Here is an 18529-nt window from a genome sequence, read left to right as displayed (position 1 = left end):
AGTGTACAGGATGCTGGCATGTGGAATTTACTGGAATGAATGCACCAGACTCTTCCACTAATGGCAGCCGATACTCTCAGAAAGAAGGGGGCTGTTCTGTTCCTTGGTGAGCATTATTAATTTTATTGCTTCACATAAAATCCCTGGCACATTTTAGGTAGAGTTATTGAATATTAATTAACTATGGACACATTGGATTTTCTTAAGAAGCGGGTAAACATAGCTACAAAGGTATTAAAGCTTCAAAACTATATTTTAATAGCAACAAAACTCAAAACATTTTAATGAGAAAACATTTGGCTTTGGGAAAAGAAACTAAAATAAGACCAACAGTTTTGTATGCTTTTGATTTTCCTCATTTCTCTCCTTTGATTTCATATCTGCATATAACCCTCAATAGTTTTAGTGCATCAGTTTCTGGTTGAATTATGTTCATTTTCTCAGAAGATCTTAATCCATGTGTAAAGATGTATTTTTAAATAGTTGTGCTGAACATATTTATCAGTATATTAGCTTCATTAACATTTTAAACTTGTTTTCATGAAGCATAAATTTGCTGCTACTTGATTTAAGTGCGTTTTATAAAAAATCAATCTTTCAACTCCTAAATCTTTGAAATTCCTCATTTGCTTATACTTTTTTTTCATTCTGGGTGTTATAACAATTAGACAGTCAAAATTCAATTTCTAATAAATGTGTTACCCACTTAATTCATTATATTTTAATTAATACAAGCAAATTAAAGCTGAATTTTTCATTTGTATATGCAGTAAGTATATGCAACTGTTACAACCTGGCTTCTGTTTTATTGCCAGCTTTGAGCTATTATCAGGGAGTTTATGTGGACTTAGTTCTATCAATTAATTGTGTAATCGTAGCTATCCTAGGAGTCAAGTGATTATGGGGGGAAACAAACAGAATTAAATCCAATTATTCAAAATTCCAGTTAGCCAAAATTAGCATACAGTCCACACTATCTTGCCCATTAAAAAATCCCCTTTTTCCTTCAGTGATTCAGTCATGCAAAGTAAATCTCTCCTCCCTTTTCACCAGAAAAAAACTTTACTCTAATATCATTAAAATCCTTTTATATTGGTGTAGTGACTGGATCTTTTTCTTGCAAAAGAATTCTTAACGTACTGATGTTGGACTCTGAGGTTTGTACATTTAGAGTCAAAAGTAATCTGATCAATATTATGATACTTGTAAATGACAGGTGTTAAAAAGAAGAAGGGGGAGGTCATATCAGAGAGTATAAAGGTCTATCAAGGTAGGCATCATGCTTATGTCTTCTTTATTTTTTTTATAAAAGTCAGTTTCAATGCATCACTAAATGCAGAAGAACAACACAGAAGACAGCATGAAAGTGAACTAACCAAATAGTCTCTCAGGAATTAATGGTCCTTTAGACATGCACAGATCATATTCTCAAGTTTCAGTCTTTAGTATTTGCCTTGAAATACATTAAACTCACCCACAACACAATTCCATGACATTATTACAATTTTCATCTTAACAACATTTCACAGGCTGTATGTAGCATAGTCAGTATTTAAACCTCAAAGGTTGGCCCCAGTATCTGACTGATGTTATTCCAGACTGTAATTAATCCTCAATTTGATTTCTTCATAAGATTCATATTAATAAAATATTTGATATCAAACAATGACGCTTTTATTTTCTGATAGTACACAATGTGTGCTGGAACTTATATACTTTGAAACAGTCTATGAAAATAAAAAAGGCTGCCATTTTTGAATATCGTGAGTGAAAAAAATGACATGCATACATGTTTGAAAATATTTTGGTCAACAGGTTGAGGAACAAAAGAACATTAGGTAAGAAGCATAAATCATGTGTTCTTATATGAATACCAAAAGATAGTTCTACAGTGAATAATATTCTATTTAAGATTGTATCCAAATTTTGATAATTTTTCCAAAGAAATCACCTTTATTAACATAATCCAAATTTTTTCAGTTATAAAAAATTTTTTTCTAAAACGTCGTCAATCTGAAAGTGCTCTGTAATATTTGTCAAAGATCTGTAACTTCAACTCACTGAATGGATTTTAATTTATGACTACATGAAGGCTTTAGTATATTTATTAGCATATTAATTATATAGGCAGTTAAGTCTAGCCCATCAATGACTCCAAGAGGCCACTTTTGTGCAAACCAGAATACTTGGTCATCCTTCCTTCATTCCCCCTCCCTCCCTCATTCTCTCCCTTCCTCCATCCCTTTCTTTGAGCCTTCAGTTTGTTTCAAGATTCAGAGACCTAGAATGACTTGACCTTTGTTGGAGAATTCCACACAATTGAAACAGAAATAGCCTGATGTAACTGGATTTTTCATCAGGTTCCCCTGGCTACCCTATGTAGATAGCGGATTAATTTAAATTAGGTGTTACCTATTACTTGATTTAGGTAGATAGGAATTCAATTTCTTGACTTAAACCTGTTGTTTTCCACAGGATGGAGCTTGTCTTCACAACTCTCAGGCTATGAACTAACTTCTTCCCTACTCTTTGTTCTAAAAGCAGTGACCATAATAGTGGTAGTGTTTTAGAAGTCACTATCTCAGCAGCTGGGGTTCTAGAAATTTCTGTTCATTCTAATTGATAGATGTGCAGCTCTGTTTTATATGGATACATGAACGTTCTTCACATTGAGTTTTAATTTTTGTCTGGAATCTATCATCTCTTTACTTTTCTCATCTTGAAACTATAAGGAAATTTTTATCTTATACTTTAGCATGACTATTTCCTATATATACCTCTAGTGTTCTTCATTATAACTTGCTGGTGGATAAAACCCATTTTATAAACCTATTTTCTCTAAAAATGCCAAGACAGGTAGGTTATATGTCCTATTGAATCCGTTATTTTTTAGTCAAATGGAGTTTATAATAATATAAATAAAAGCTGACTTAATTCTTGCCCAAATACAGGAAGATCTGTGTCTTCAACTTTGGTTCACATTTCCACAGAGAACATAATTCCTTTTAATTAAAAAAAGAGAAAAAGATACCTTTATTAGTTTGAAAGGTTTTCATGTTCATTATGCACATTAGAAAAGTTTCAGAAATGGAAGGAAAACATGAAATGGAAAATGTCGTATTGACCTAATTGAACATCTTCAAATGCCAATGAGAATTTTCTGGTGTTTTTAACACCCGTGTAATAATGTTGCCCTTTAACTGTAACTGGTTAAATTTTCAAAGCTCTGTCCTGGGATTTTGGCATTTGATGTCCATTAATATCAATTGGAATATGCTGACAAATCCCTGTATACCACTTTGAAATTTACCCCTTAGTGTTAATGATAGTCTTCTAACAGTGAAGTGAGAAATAAATTATTTATCTGCTTAGTTCAAGTTTCCTATAGTCTCTTGGGTAAACTAAATAAGGGAAGAAAAAGAATCCCAATATTTTTTATTAGTTCAAAGTAACATGTGTATGAAGAACCCATTGGCTTAGTATGTATTGAACAATCTGTTATGTTATGCAGTTAGCTATCTATCTGAATATTTATGATACAGATTTCCTTTTATCTATATGCATAGTTAGATTTATTTTTATTATACCTACAGCATATATTACTGAATGCACTGGTTTACCTGCTATATTATCCTATTAAAATATTTGCCTGCTATATTACCCTAATAAAGTATAAAGAACCTTCGACAAATATTTTGGCATAAAAGTAAAATCCTCATGTCTAGTTCCTCTTTAGTTTAACTTAATACACTGTGTTCTAAGCTCCAATTGTGTAATTCTGAAGTGTCAGTATTGAGTAATCTCTAGGAAGCTTTTAGGTAACAGAGAAACAAGTAGGCAATTCAATACACACCTTTAGTGATAAGGAAGCAACTAAATAGCATGAATTTAGTTACATATGAAAGTGGTTAAGAGCACTGACTGCTCTTTCAGAGGACTGGCATTCAATTCCCAGCACCCACTTGATATGAACATCTTAAGTAGAAAACTAGTTATTTTTAAAAGAACTTATTTCATAGAGTAGTTTTCAGCTCACAACAGAATTGAAAGGAAGGTACAAAGATTCCTCATGTACCAGCAGCCCTGACACATGTCAGCATCCCTCACTTGAGTGTTAGAACTGTTGAAACTGAGAATCTTATATCAGGGTGTCATTATCACCCAAAGCCCACATTTTATACTAGGGCTCATCTTCAGTGCTTGGATTAATATGCAACAACGTGCACCTGCTATTATATTATCAGTCATTAGTTTCACTGTCCTAAAATTCTTCTAGCTCTGCCTCCTCATCCATCCTTCCCCTCACCCCTCTCTCCAACCACTGTTCTTTTTACTGTCTCCATGGATTTGCCTTTTCCTAACTACTGTTGTTATCATCACCATATAGCATATAGCCTTTTGAGAAGAAAAGCCACTGGTTGCAAGGAACTTTTTATGAGCTTCCCGGAAGCAACAGCCACCTACACACTGAGTTCATATTGTCCAGACTGATAGCTTAGCTTGAGGGGTAGACATGATGATAGGAATCTAAGCCAGTCAGATTATTTCATAATTAGAACTACCTTTAATTTAGAAAATGCTTTGAGTGCATCATTAACTTGAGTGATCACTGAGAATATCAGATAATAGTGCTCAATTTCAAAAATACTAATTCACTCTAGGATGTAGTTGGGCCTCCAAAGTTGCTTCAGTACAATATATTCATGTTTAAAATCACTATAGTGTATTCTGTCTATTTGCAGTTTTTATGTCTGCTAGGGTAGAGACCAATATACTAGTAATATTGGCTAATTAGTATATATATATATATATACCATATATATATATATGGTATATATATATATGGATATGAAGACATGTATTATAATTAAAGGTGTAAAGTTAATTCTCTTTAATTTTATTTGAATTTTCTAGCAGGTAAAATTATATCAGGCTTACCGTGAACCTTCAAACTGTGCAAAATACATACAGAAAGCAATATAGAATCTGGAAATCCTTCAGTACTTTGGTTTTACAGCCTCTACATTCATACCAGCTCCCTTGCACTTTTGAAAAAATAGGAGTTGTATGGATATTTACAGAACTGATTGTTCTCTTTTTCAAAGCTTTCTGTTCCCTGTTTCTTTTTAAAACAGATGTTTGAGTGCTCCATACAATCTTACACATTACTGTATATCAAGCCATAATTTATATGTATTTTATGTAGAGTTCTAGGCTTGTCATATCTACTTTGAAACTTGTCTAGATATGATAATAGCGTCAATGTCCTTAAAAACACATTCACTGAAAAGTTAAAGCACTTTGAAACAGATAAAGAAATTGGAAATGTACCTAGTAAAATATTGCCAATGCTTAACGGTAATTATAAGACAATGTGTACCTGTGTCAGACATTCTAGCCACCAAGCTTCTTTGTATTCTGCAGGAACTGCCATCAGACCTATTGCTTTGAGAGCTGTGACCGCCATTGCCCGTGCTTTGCCTGGGTTTCCTATTTTGGCCACAGGTGGAATTGACTCAGCCGAAAGTGGACTTCAGTTTCTTCATAGTGGTGCTTCAGTTCTCCAGGTAAGCCTTGTGCTTTTCATTTCCCCGATACAAGGTAAATCATATGATAGATACGCATGCTTTGGAAACCTCCAAAGAAAGAAGTAGTGAGAGGGCAAAGTGGTAGCAACCATTTTTTCTTTTTCTTTTCCTTCCTTCCTTCCTTTCTTACTGAGTCTGAAAAGGAAAACAAAATACCTGGACTTTCTTCCTGTCCTACTAAATAGAACTTGTGAACATTTTTCTAGTATATTAATCCACCAATCTGTCCAAAAATAAATGAGACCAAGTACCAGATGCATACTATATGCTATCAGATGAGAAGCAATTACAATGTGGAAATCTGCATTTATGAGCAGGATCTCTGTGGATATTTGAATGAAACAAAAGATGTGGCCAATCCAGAACTCGCAGTCATTGGTTTTATATCCTTCATGCCACAAAATATAAATTTGTTCTTCAGCTTCTTATACTAAAATCTGAGGCAGTTTTCCAGTGCCTTCACAAAGGGATTCCTAACAGCACCCACATAGATAATACAAAATTGGTATCATCATTTCATCTTATTTTTCCTTCTTTTCTGAGACTTGCCTTGGACTCACAATCCTCCTGGCATTGAGTGTTGACTCAAAGGCTGGTGTGACCATGCCCAGCTCCCATTTTATTTAAACATTTGTATTTAAAGTTAAGACATTGTAGCATCGGCATTTCTCTAAGGAGCCACATACACGGATTTGAAGTCTAAGACAACCCAACAGTGAAAATATATTGCATAAATACTACACTGAATTTCAGGTGATTCCCCGTTTTATGATTTTTATCATCCAGTGTCAATGGCAATTAGAAAGCAAAATTTAATATCACTTAAACTCAGTGGCAAACAGTGTTCAAATAGCTTGTGTTTCTAATTCTATTCAAACAATTAACTTTGTCTTATGTATCAAAGTTGAGCATGGAAGTATTATATTATTAAGTATTAAGTATTACAAATGAAGGTGGAATTCTTCCAATAAAATAAAATAGACTTATTTGGCCCCCCAAATCGCCACTTAACACAACTATAGATCCCTTTTGTTTGACCTCAATATAAATAGACCATGAAATGTACAAAGAAGGCAGGCTGACAAGGAATTTCAAGACCCCAGGAACAAAACCCAGTGATGTCCTGGCTGGTTAGTCTGTGAATCCCACTCATGGAGCAGGAGGCCAGAAAGCCAAAGTGTCAGGTACAAATAGAAAAATCTGCTCTCTCTATCCAAAGAAGCAGTCCAATCAGACAGGAAACTGACAGATAGTAGTACCTCCTTTACTTTAGTCAAACTTGTTACATTTAAAACTCTATATTCCCACCTCCATCCATTTGGATATTTGGGGTTCCTGGACCTCCATGCTCCTCAGATACCAATGCTAAGATGGCTGATATGTGAGAATGAGGTTGTAAACTAGTCATGACAAAATTACATTGACATCTCCATGGGACAAAGAGTGAGCTCCATCAGGGGATTCTCACTGAAGATTAATGAGATAGTTCTCTGCCTCTTTATGACATGATCTCAGAGATGTCTGGTGGGGAAGCAACATTGTCATCTCTACCCTTTAGGTATGAGACTTTTCTTCTTTCTGTGGTGTCAGCAAAGCTAAAATGGACAATAGCAAAAAGGCAGTCCTACTATGGCCAGAACCTGCCTGTAGAATCATAATTGGAGCCAAAGTCTCCATCCTTCCCTAGTCAGAAAAAGAAGTGGTGTCCCATGAATGTCTAGGAGGGAACCTTGGTCTTCATCTGACAGTCCAAGTCAGTATCCCCTCTTTCCTTTGCTGGAAAGGGATGAGTAAAAATGAAGGTGAAAAGAAAGTTGTACCTCCTCATATTGGAAGGTGATGTAACTCAGTGGCCCAGTGCTTGCCTGGCATGTGCAAGACCTTTGCATCCCCATTATCTTGTGCAAGCACCCACAAATTTTAGCCCAGATTTGTAGCTTATCCAGTAATCATAGCATTTAGAAGGCATAGGAAGAGGAGCTCAGAGAGAGGTCAAACCAGATACATTCTTAAACCTTACCTTAAAAGAAATTACAAAGCAAAAATGAGAGAAAAGTATGTCAATGCAATACTCCAAATGTTAAGATCCTGGGAAGATAGAAGGTTGGGTGATAAAAATAAAACTGATAGACATCAATGCCAAGGTGACAGATTTTATAATTACCTCACAATGATTTCAAAATAGCAAAGATAAAATTATATTACTAGCACTTAGAAACATTTTTGGGGAATACTCGGCCAACACAAAATAGACTCCATGTTTTGTGTGTGCTTTTTGCTTTGGTTTGGTTTGGCTTTTTTTAAAAAATCAATTTTTGTGTGTGTTTTTTTTTTTAATTTCACAGGGTTTTTTGAAAGAACATGAAATTGGATGGATAGGGAGGTAGGGAAGATCTGGAAAGAGTTAGAGGGTAAAAGAATATAATCAAAAGGCATATGAAAAAAGTTTTTAGTAAATCAAAAATAAATGAATAAGAAAAAACAATGGAAACTTTGGCACTTAAAGCAACCCTGTTCATTAGAATTATAAAAGAAAACCTGATGGATGTGCTCATCAGCACAATGGAGAGAGGGGAAGAAAAAGCTAGCAGTGATTGAGAAAATATAAAACATCTGAAAAGGGGGCACATAGACTTAGGGATGAGAGATATCACAAGAACTAATACAACACTGAATCACAGAGATGACATACAAGAAAGCCAAGATAAAGGATTTTCTGCAAAAGGTCTAAGCCTGTAGATTCTACAACTTAATGGAACCCTGAATAGGATAGATAAACAAAATCTGTAGCCGGAATAACAAAAATCAAGAGACAGCTATTGGGATTCAAGCTGAAGATCAGAAAAGCAAAGCAGTCAGCCCCTAGCTCTTACCTCTACCTTAGATTTAAAGGGTGATCATGTCTCCACAAATCCTCAGACTGTTCTCTGAGACTACACTGAGCTTCTGCCTTATATTCTCTTTAATTCTGGGATTAAAGGTGTGAGCTCTGTTTCTCTTTTAGACTGATTCACTCTCATGTAGCCCAGTGTGGTCTTGAACTGACAAAGATCCATCTACCTCTGTCTTCCATGTGCTGAGATTAAAGGGGTGGCCACCACTGCCTGTCCTCTATGGCTAACTAGGTGTGTGGTTAACTCGTGGCTTACCTCTGCATTCTGATCTTCAGGAAAACTTTGTTAGATTACAAACAATATATCACTAAAGAAATCTATCAGTAAATCTGTTGTATTCCAACTTCTGAAATCTCTATGAACAAAGAAAGAAAGTTCAAAGAAGCAGGAAGGAAATGACATGAAATCTCTGAGAAGTAACTGAGGCCAACTGGTTTCTCACAAGAAACCATGCAGCCTAGAAGGAAGTACCGATGTAATTTTTAATACTGGAAGGAAAAGAACTCTCCACCCAGATTCTGTTCATTCAGGTATAAAGTGAAGATTAAACTCTCTCAACTGAAGGAAAATAAAGCCAATTAATTACCAGAAGACCTTAACTAAAAGAGTGGTTGATAAACATATAAAATGAAAAGAATTATTAAAGAGGGCAGTGTTGGAAAGATGTCTTGTTATGGTCAAGATTTAGTGCCAAGCTCCACAACTTGAGTTCAATCCCTGTGACCCACATAGAGGTAGGAGAGAACCACCATTCACAAATCACCCTCTGACCTCCACACATATTGTGGCATGCATGTGAATGCACACATACATACACACTCAATGTAATTCAATTTTAAAAGAATGCACTTTGGAACATCAGAAAGAGAAGACCATGTAGTAGATCCTTCAAAAAGAAACCAGAAGAAAACAGATATTTTGAACTTTGCTGTATATTTTGCCTCAAGAATGTAAATTTCTGTCTTCTCTTTTTCTGTCTGTATCTTGGTCCTAAACTTTTCTTCCTCTTTAGTTTTTCATCAGCACATCGCTGCCATGTCCTCTGGTCTACTCCCCCACAAGGTGCCTGTTCAGTTCCTTTCTACACAGAATAACTCACAGATTCAAGCCCTGTTGGCTTAGGTTTCCTGGAGAGGGCCTTTGTTGGGTTTACTGTGCTGCTTCACACCAGACTACACATAGTCATTCACCACCAATGACCCTAATCCTAACCCTAACCCTAACCCTATGTAATGTAGACCAGAAACATGTTGTGTTAACTGTGCTTGAGTTCTTTATTATCTTTAGCAAAACTCTGATCACAAGTACAGTGGTTCACAGAATCAAACAAAACAAAACACAAAACAAACTTCTTGCCCTTCAGCTCTGGTAGGGAATGGCCTAAATGATGTTCACACAGTTCTCTAGAACATTGGATTTCAGTAATTTTGTTAAATATATGAAGTTCTACCCATAGTACTTTACTGGCAGAAAATTATAGATTTATGTACCAATCTTACCATTAGCTGAAATCAGACTACCATTTGGTCAGAAAATATGTTTCAAAAAGTTTAGCTAAGATTTGAAAAAAAACACTATTAAAACATTCTCTAGATGGTCATAAATTGGACAAACGAATTTGAAATTGGGTAGGGTGTTTCAGTGTGGTTGGAGTTGTATCACATTTTTGCCTGTCTTCCACTGTAACTGAATTCCACTCCACTCCACTCCCTAATCCTGGGTTAATATAACCTTTCATTTTCTATATTTCTGAACTGCTGAATATTGCTAGAGAAATTCAAGCAACTCTGCCAATTGGATTTAGTCCAAGTTCACAGTGTTTAATGTCAGCTTGGCCTTCAGCACTAGTCAGAATCTGATTTTAGTTATCTTTTTCCTTTTTTAATTCTCCATAAAATTCTCTTGAGCAGGTCACTTCAATCTTTTTGAGACCTTTACCTCTCTCCCTTATTACATTCCCATTTCTCTGATTGTGTCTGCTTGTTGGCTCTTGTTCCCCAACTCAGTCCCCTTCTCTGATTCTATATGTATCAACTCTGCCTTCCTAATTATTTCTACTCAAAAGTGAAGTATAGACTGGCAAGAAAGAAGTATACTCAAGCTGTAATTTCAAATTCTGTTCATGTGTTTGAAAATAAGACACACAATTTTGCAAAAGTATTTCCATGTCAATACCAAAAAGATAAATTTCTTTCCTCTGCTAAGTAAATGTGACAATATTCTATCCTTCTTAACTAATATGTGTCACATAGAATTGTCCACCTAGTCACATATACAATGTAACATACGCACAAAAAAACAAGTTGAATTCAAGAAACATAAGATCTGAAACTGTAAAATTCCTAGATGGGAACAGAGGAAATCTCCTGGAACAATATTGGCTGTGACTAGTCTTATAACGGGACAGGAAAAACATAGGCAATAAAACAAACATAAACAAATCAAAGTGAGCCATAATATAATGCTACTCCATCAAAAGAAACAGACAACACATGAAAATGTTGCCTATGAGTCATGGGGCATCTCAGTGAGCAGATAAAATACTTGCTATCCAAGCATGAGGACCTTAATTTGGGTCCCCAGTTCCAAATATACTACCTAAAGCTTGGTGGCCAGCAAACCCAGCTGAATCTGCAAGCTCCAAGTTCACTGAGGGATGTTTTGTCAAAAAAAATTATGTGTAAGTGCATTGATTTAAAAAAAAAAACCCTTGATGCTGATTTCCAGTGTCCATATTCATGCATACACATGAACACATACAACCATATATGCCTATGCATGACACATAGATATACAGAAAGAAGAGCCTGCCTTTGTGTTGGGGAAATATTTGCAAGCTATATATCTTCTACGGAATAAATACCCAAAATATGTAAGTTTATACAACTATGTAGGAAAATTAAAAAAAAATGTTAAGGGAAAGGAGGAGGAATGGAAAGAAAAGGGGAAGAGGAAAAAAACTACTTTAAAATGGGCAAAAGCCTAAATAGATATTTTCCAAAGAAGGTATGTAAATGTCTAGTTAAGTTTATGAAAAGGTGTCTGATGGAGGATATCCTTCTGTATGCTGTGAACATACGTTTCCCTTATTGGTTGATGAATAAAGCTGTTTAGACCAATGAATAGGCAGGATGTAGCCAGACGGAAATATAGGTGAGTCTACCAGACTAGAAGACTGGGAGGAGGACCAAAGAGCGTGAGTCACCAGGGAATCACCATGTAGCTACTGGGAATGCCCAGACATTCTCCGGTAAGCCAAGGTCACTTGGAGAGACACAGATGAATGGAAATGAGTCAATAACTAAGAGAGAGAGCTAGACAATAAGAAGCCTAAGCAATAGACCAAACTGTTTATAATTGATATAAGCCTCCATGCATTTATTTGGGGTTAAAGGATTTCAGGAACAGGTGGGACAGAAACTTTTGTCTATAGGTATCCATATAGGAAATGACTAGGAAAACTCAAAACCTTGGTAAGATGTCCCTTTGTAACTGTTGGAATAGCTGTTATTAAAGGTTAGAGATAAGAAAGATAGCAAAAGTTCATGAGAATGCAGAGAAATGGAGATGTTTATACACTATTGGGAGTGTAAATCTGCACAACTATTGTAGAAAAATAACATGGCTGTTTCTCAAAAACTTTAAAAACAGAACTTCCTTAGAACCCTGTAATCTCTTTATCAAGATATACCCAAACCCCAAATAAATTAAGGCATTATCTTCCATTGGTATATACATTTTTGTTTGAGCAACCAAAGTGATCATCAACTGATTAATGAATAAAGAAACTGTGGGCTCTCTCACTCTCTCTCTCTCTCTCTCTCTCTCTCTCTCTCTCTCTCTCTTTCTCTCGGTGTGTGTGTGTGTGTGTGTGTGTGTGTTTGTGAGAAAGAGACAGAGACAGAGACAGAGACAGAGACAGAGACAGAGAGTGCGTGTATGAATTGGAAGACTATTCGACCTCAGTTAAAAGCAGACTCCACATTTTACAACATGGATCACCCTTAGTATCATGACTAAATTTACTAAGCTACACACAAATCAAGCTGCTTCCTGATATTCATTGCATGTGGAATCTAAAAAAAATAAATGCTATACATACATGGGGGGAGTATGAATGAGTGACTGACAGAGGTAGAGTGAAGGGAGCTAGAGTCTCTAGAGGATGGTTACATTTATGTGGGATGAAGATCTAAAATGCAGGTAAGGATTATAGTTTGTAATATTGTTATTAACTATAAATGAGTTTGAGTTCCTCTTTTACAGGTAAAACAATAGTAATTAGTAGCAATAGAATACAAACTACAAAAATCTAAGAATGTAATTAGGAAACACACTGAGTGTGACAGGTTGCTTCTCTTGGAAAACTCTGGAGTGAATATTACTACTATAATGGAACCCCCTATAGTATTCTGTCCTAGAAATTAGGTTCAAAATCTTTTTTGGATTTATGTTCCTAGATAGCTAGTCATACTTTGTCAGTCAACTCAACTGGCTTCTAATTTGTTACAGTGAATTCCAGTGTCTTTGAAATCTCCGGGTTTTTTTTCCCATCTTATTTGACAGCCTTTCATTAAAATATGCAAATAAGAGCTATTAAGAGGCTAGAGGAAAATTATCAGTAAGTTCCAGGTACTAAAATTTGTAAATACCCTCTTGTTATGCAATTTCTGTGATGTGCTATATTATAGTTATGGAGCTTGTCTCTGTTACCAATCAACTGTTCATGAACAACACAATAAAGTTAATTCTTCTGTAAAGAGGTTTGCAGAAAGTGTCTTAATACATTAATGTTGACTTTTCTTTTGTAATTCATTCTATCTATCATCTATCATTATTATCATAATCTATCTACATATCTATGTATCCACATATGTATGTATGTATTTTGTATGTATATATGAATCATCTAGCATCTTTCATCTATCTTTCTATATCTGCTGTGCTTATAGTACATATGTAGAACCAGGAGATTTCTAGGGTCTTCAGTCTTCTCTACACTCTATTTTTGATATTCTGTCACTGAACATATAGTTCACAGATTGCCTAAACAAACTGGCCAGCATGCTCTAGTGCTCCAGGGATCTCCTGTCCAACACTGGGGTCACAGATCACCTCTCTGATCTTTGCTACCCAAGCCCTCTCCCTAGCCTGTGTTTTCTTGATTTTGTTTTGGTTGTGAGTCATGGATTATGCCTTCCTTATGAGTCCTAGATCCCCTTCCTCCATTCTAAATACTGATCTGTAATTGTTGCTGAAGTGTTGCTCAGGGCTTTGTATTTCAACCTAAGTTCAGCCTTCTGCTGCATTAAGTGATAAAAATCTTCATAAAATGAACATTATTCTCTACTGCACCTATATAGAGGATATAGAAAAGATGAGAACCTCTTTTCTATAGACTGACTTTGAACATATGAAATTCAATTAAATGATATTGGCATTATAGTTCAATCTTGTAAGAACCTTCACTCAGGATGGAGGGAAATCATCAGATTATGTGCATACTATGCTGACCTGTGCCTTCAGTGATTTGGGGTGGCTGATTTTTGCATACTATCTTTGTGTGCATGGGGTTGTCCCTGAAGTTATTAGAAATCCTAAAAGATAGTAAAACAAGAGAGCTTGATGTCCAGTCACTCTGCAGAAAGATCATCACAGGACAGCTGTTCACTGGACTCAGATAACTTAGTCAAATTTTAACAATAATTACACTGTAATGCAGCTACGTTAAGCTAAATTGGATCTTTTATTGTGGCTAGAAAGTGTATTTTATCCTATTAAATGTATAGAAGAAATGATTAATTGGAGCAGGATGATACTTCTGTTTCCACAGAGGTAGGAATAGTGTTGGCTTTTTCTTGCTCAAAATGTACATGGAGACTTAAGCACCCAGACTTTGTCAATGGGTACCATTGGGTTATTTAAAAATCATGACACATAACATTCAAATTTTCACTGGGTACCTCCAAAGTTTTTATTCAATGATTTCATATATTTCCTTCTATGGTCATTTCCTTTAAAGATAGAGTGTAACAGATGAAGAATTGTTGTGACCAAAGTCATTTTTAAATGGCATCTTAGCTATTTCATATAACTGGTGAAGATAGGCATATTTTAATATCCATTATACAATTTCCTATTGTCTAGCTTTAATGAGTATTTAATTTACAATTTAAAGAATAATATGCAAGTAGATACTTAAAAAGACAGAAGTTCTATATTCTTCCAATAATATATAAGAAAAATATGGTCTTAGTATCCCATTCAATGAAGTTCTAATTACCATGTCAATTATTACATTATTTTAAATGACTTTAATGGAAGGCTGTTTTCAAGAGGCTGTAATTCTTAAAAAGCATCTTGATTCCAGGGCAACAAATGATGTTTATAAGCAAAGGGAAGAAATTAAATGGAAACCCACTGAGCCTTCAAGTGACTGCATATTCTCCACTTGACAGAAGGATTAGCATCTAGAGTCAATGGAAATTAATGGAAATTAAATCTAATATTTTTGGAAGACAGTTTTACTATAGAAAAATAATATTGTCACAAGATGATTATTTTAGATTAGAAAATAATAGTGAGTTGGCTGCAGTGCCAGCAGATAGAGTGGCATGTAATTTCGATGGCCGTTGTCTTATAAATGTCATTTGGCTGACTTTCTTATTGACCCTGACCCCAGGGCTTTATGTTATCTGACCCTTTTTATATTATACGTACAAATCACTATTTACTGCAAGTTTTATTTCTCAGTGTTCATATGTTTGACCAAAGTTCTGAACAATTGTTTTCTATTCTACTCCAAAGGTTAAAAATATATCACTGGTATTTAGGTTCTCGTATCCCACATTATTTTGTAAACACTGTTTTCTGTGTTGCTTTTCTTTATTTCCAGTTTACCAGTCTCACTTAGATGGGCTGCGACTAGCCACTAAAGTGTTTTAACAGTTTTATCATGATGTATCGATTCAAATGGTTACGAGAGATTGGTAGGGGAAGCAATTTGTTGAATATCATCACTACCTAATTTTTCAATTTAAGAATTAATTTAGTAACCTATAAACAATCCTAAAGATAACTGACTTGTTTTTTGAATTGAGCTAAATTTCCATTCTCCTCTTAAAGTCAGGATAGAAAATGACTTGGGTAAAGATACTGAAAGGCATCTTAGGACAGAATTCTTAGCAGTACCAACATCTAAGGACACTCTTCTGAAATAGACACATTCAAAGAAAGAGACAAGGACCAACTTCTCAGTGAAGCATTTAGCTTTGTGCTTGCATGATGTCTTGTTAATTTTGAGAACTTCATGCATGAGTACCACACCTAAATCATTTCTGCCCTTCTTCTCCCCAACTCCTCCATTGTCTCCTCTCTTCCTCCCAAATTAGAGACCTCTTATTCTTTATTACTCTACACATATTAAACACATGTGTGTATACACATGTCTATACAACCTGAGTTATTTTATGTTGCTCACAAGAAGTGGCCATTTGAGATTGGACAACGTATGTAGGAGCTCAACTGTACCTGTAGCTCTTCATCTAGAGTTGGGATCTTGTGGCATTAACTCTGTCCTCATTAGCATATCTACTAGGGTTTTCATTACACCAGCCTTGTTCAGGAAACCACTGTTGAGATTCCATGGATGTGTTTTCTGTCTCACATCTAGGAACAAGTGTTCTGGTTCTCTGGGCCTGCTTCCTCTTCTATGGTTTCCCCTAAGTCCTAGGAGTAAGAGCTGCATCACAGATGCATCAACTGGAGTTGGATTTCTTATTCTCTGCATTTTGACTGCTTTTGTGTCTCTAATGGTCTTTATTTGTTGGAAAAGGAACTTCTTCGATGAGGGGTTAGAGCTACATTTATCTCTGGATGTGAGGAGAAGTTTAGCTCATTTAGAAGTTACACTGGTTTAAGAAAATGGAAGTAGCATATTTTCCTCCAGGGTTTGGCATATGTAGTTGGCTAGGTTTCTAGTACTAGGTATGAACTGCCTCTCCTTGGGTGGCCCATAAGTCAAATTAGACAACTGTTAGTTATCGACAAGATAAAATGCCTCTTTTGTGGATTTCTGGGCCAAACATCATTAATGATTCATAGGCTTTACATCTGGGTACAACTACCAATTGGTCCACTCCCTTAGCATCTTGTATAGTACCTTCTGGTGTTGTGAGAGCCAGTCCTCAGAAAGGAGGCTTTTTGATCAGTTCCAGTTTGATTCTTCCAAATTCTGAGTCTGAAATGTGCTGTGCCTTCAGCAATACAGTCTTAACCTTCAAGTGTTAAAAGGCAAGCAGGGTTAAAGGCAACAGCCTATATTGTTTTGGAAGACTTGTATTTCTTCCAATAGCAACTAGAGGTGAGGTTTTCTATTTGTGACACCAGGATTTTGTTAGGCAGTGCATGACTCTTGAGGTTCTTACATGCCATGTGGCATAAGTACATGTATGTATGCCCACATACACATATATAATCTATTTTAAGTAAGCTTATATTAGAATGTTTCCCTATGGCTTTAATTCAAACAATTTTTAGTGTTATTTATCTCTCTCCCCTCTACCCTTTAATACCTTATATATTATTCATTTTTGATTACTGGATTTTATTCTTTAAGATTTTAATTCTTCTTTCTTCAAGGCCTATTAACAGCTATCTTTACCTTTGATTAGCTGCCTGTAAATATTTCTAGACTGCCCCCAAGGGAGACTGCCCACAAAAATGTGTGTTTGTTAACACAAATCCTTTACTTATAGAGGAAGCACATCTCAAGTATGTGTTATGCTAATGATAAAACATCATCATCTATATTCAATACAAAGAAAAACATTATTAAATATTCATCCCCAAACAGAGCAATACAGATTCCTTTCCTGAAGCACACAGTTTTATCATTTGACTAATATATTTAAAAATTTCCCCAAGGTTTTAGATCAGAATAGATGAAAGTATTTCTTTTGCAACTGAGATCAGTATACCACAAGAATGTATTTTACAGTTGGCTCCTCCTGAATTCTTACCACTATAAGAATTTCTGATCACAACATTCACTTTGTACCATGCCATTCTCTCTATATGCTGATGTAATCCCTTATTACTTTTCTTAATTACATTTTTGAGTGATCCCTAATCATTAGCTCATTGTACAAATGAAGCCCATGGGTTATAGCCACTTTTCTTCATGTTCACTCTTTTTATCCTAATGCAGCCAGAACACATTGGTGTTTTCACAATCTGTGGTTAAACTGGTGACTTTTAAAATGCACCTTATATATAGTAGCAGTGATTGTTCTTTGCAATTATCACAAATTAAGCCTCTATTCTTTTATCTTGCTGTTCTACGCCCGTATTTGTGATTCTGTGTGCAGTAAGGCTCACTCATGGTCACCATGTCCACAATGTAGACCCTCTGCAGTTGCCCTCTGACAAGCCCAGCTATCACTTTGAATGCTATGTATCATGATGTAATTCATGTTTTCTTCTCTCCTGTCTCCTCTTCCTTTCTTTCCTGTAAGTAAACTGCTACCTGTCTTCTGATGCCATGGCTATGCAACAGCACTGACGAGTTCTCCTTCCTTCCTTCCTTGATTAGAAAAATATGAGTATTGATTTAAATAGACATTTGCAGAGTTTGAACCTTGAATATATCTGAAGTTTGAGAAGTAATGCAGAAGAGAGGAGAAAGAGCTAGAGTTGAAATGCCACTAGATCACAGAACAACTATATCTTGAAACCAAAAACCATATCAAATACACCCAAGCTCTGACATGTGCTTTATAAGCACTGGTAATAGCTGTAGTTCCTGAAATACAACTGAAGCTGGACCGTTCTCCTCCTGTGCCCCTTTGCCTCCATGTCACTATCTAACACATGAATTGATATTTTGATTTTGCTTTTCATCTTGTGAAATAATATTCTCCAAGTTCCCCATCTCTAACAATCTTCAATATTCCAGTTTATCCTAGCCTTTCAGCCCCTTCATAATGTTTGTGTGCTATGGTTACGTGTCATGGTGTTCGCATATATATTCATTGCAAAGAAGGCAGG

General features: G+C 35.6%; 1 protein-coding gene across 1 annotated transcript in view; it reads left to right on the top strand.

Annotated features, from left to right (window-relative positions):
- The window catches only part of Dpyd (dihydropyrimidine dehydrogenase), an 830055-nt gene that overhangs the window by 670966 nt on the left and 140560 nt on the right, over nucleotides 1-18529 (top strand). The window contains exon 19 of the mRNA XM_027395605.1: nucleotides 5425-5567. Coding sequence (XP_027251406.1) covers nucleotides 5425-5567 — 143 coding nt within the window. The remainder of the gene's footprint in view (nucleotides 1-5424; nucleotides 5568-18529) is intronic.

The sequence above is a fragment of the Cricetulus griseus genome, assembly GCF_003668045.3.
Source record: "Cricetulus griseus strain 17A/GY chromosome 1 unlocalized genomic scaffold, alternate assembly CriGri-PICRH-1.0 chr1_0, whole genome shotgun sequence".
NCBI classification, from domain to species: domain Eukaryota; kingdom Metazoa; phylum Chordata; class Mammalia; order Rodentia; family Cricetidae; genus Cricetulus; species Cricetulus griseus.
The sequence above is the reverse complement of the archived record's forward strand: the minus strand, read 5'-3'. Positions and strand labels throughout refer to the sequence as shown.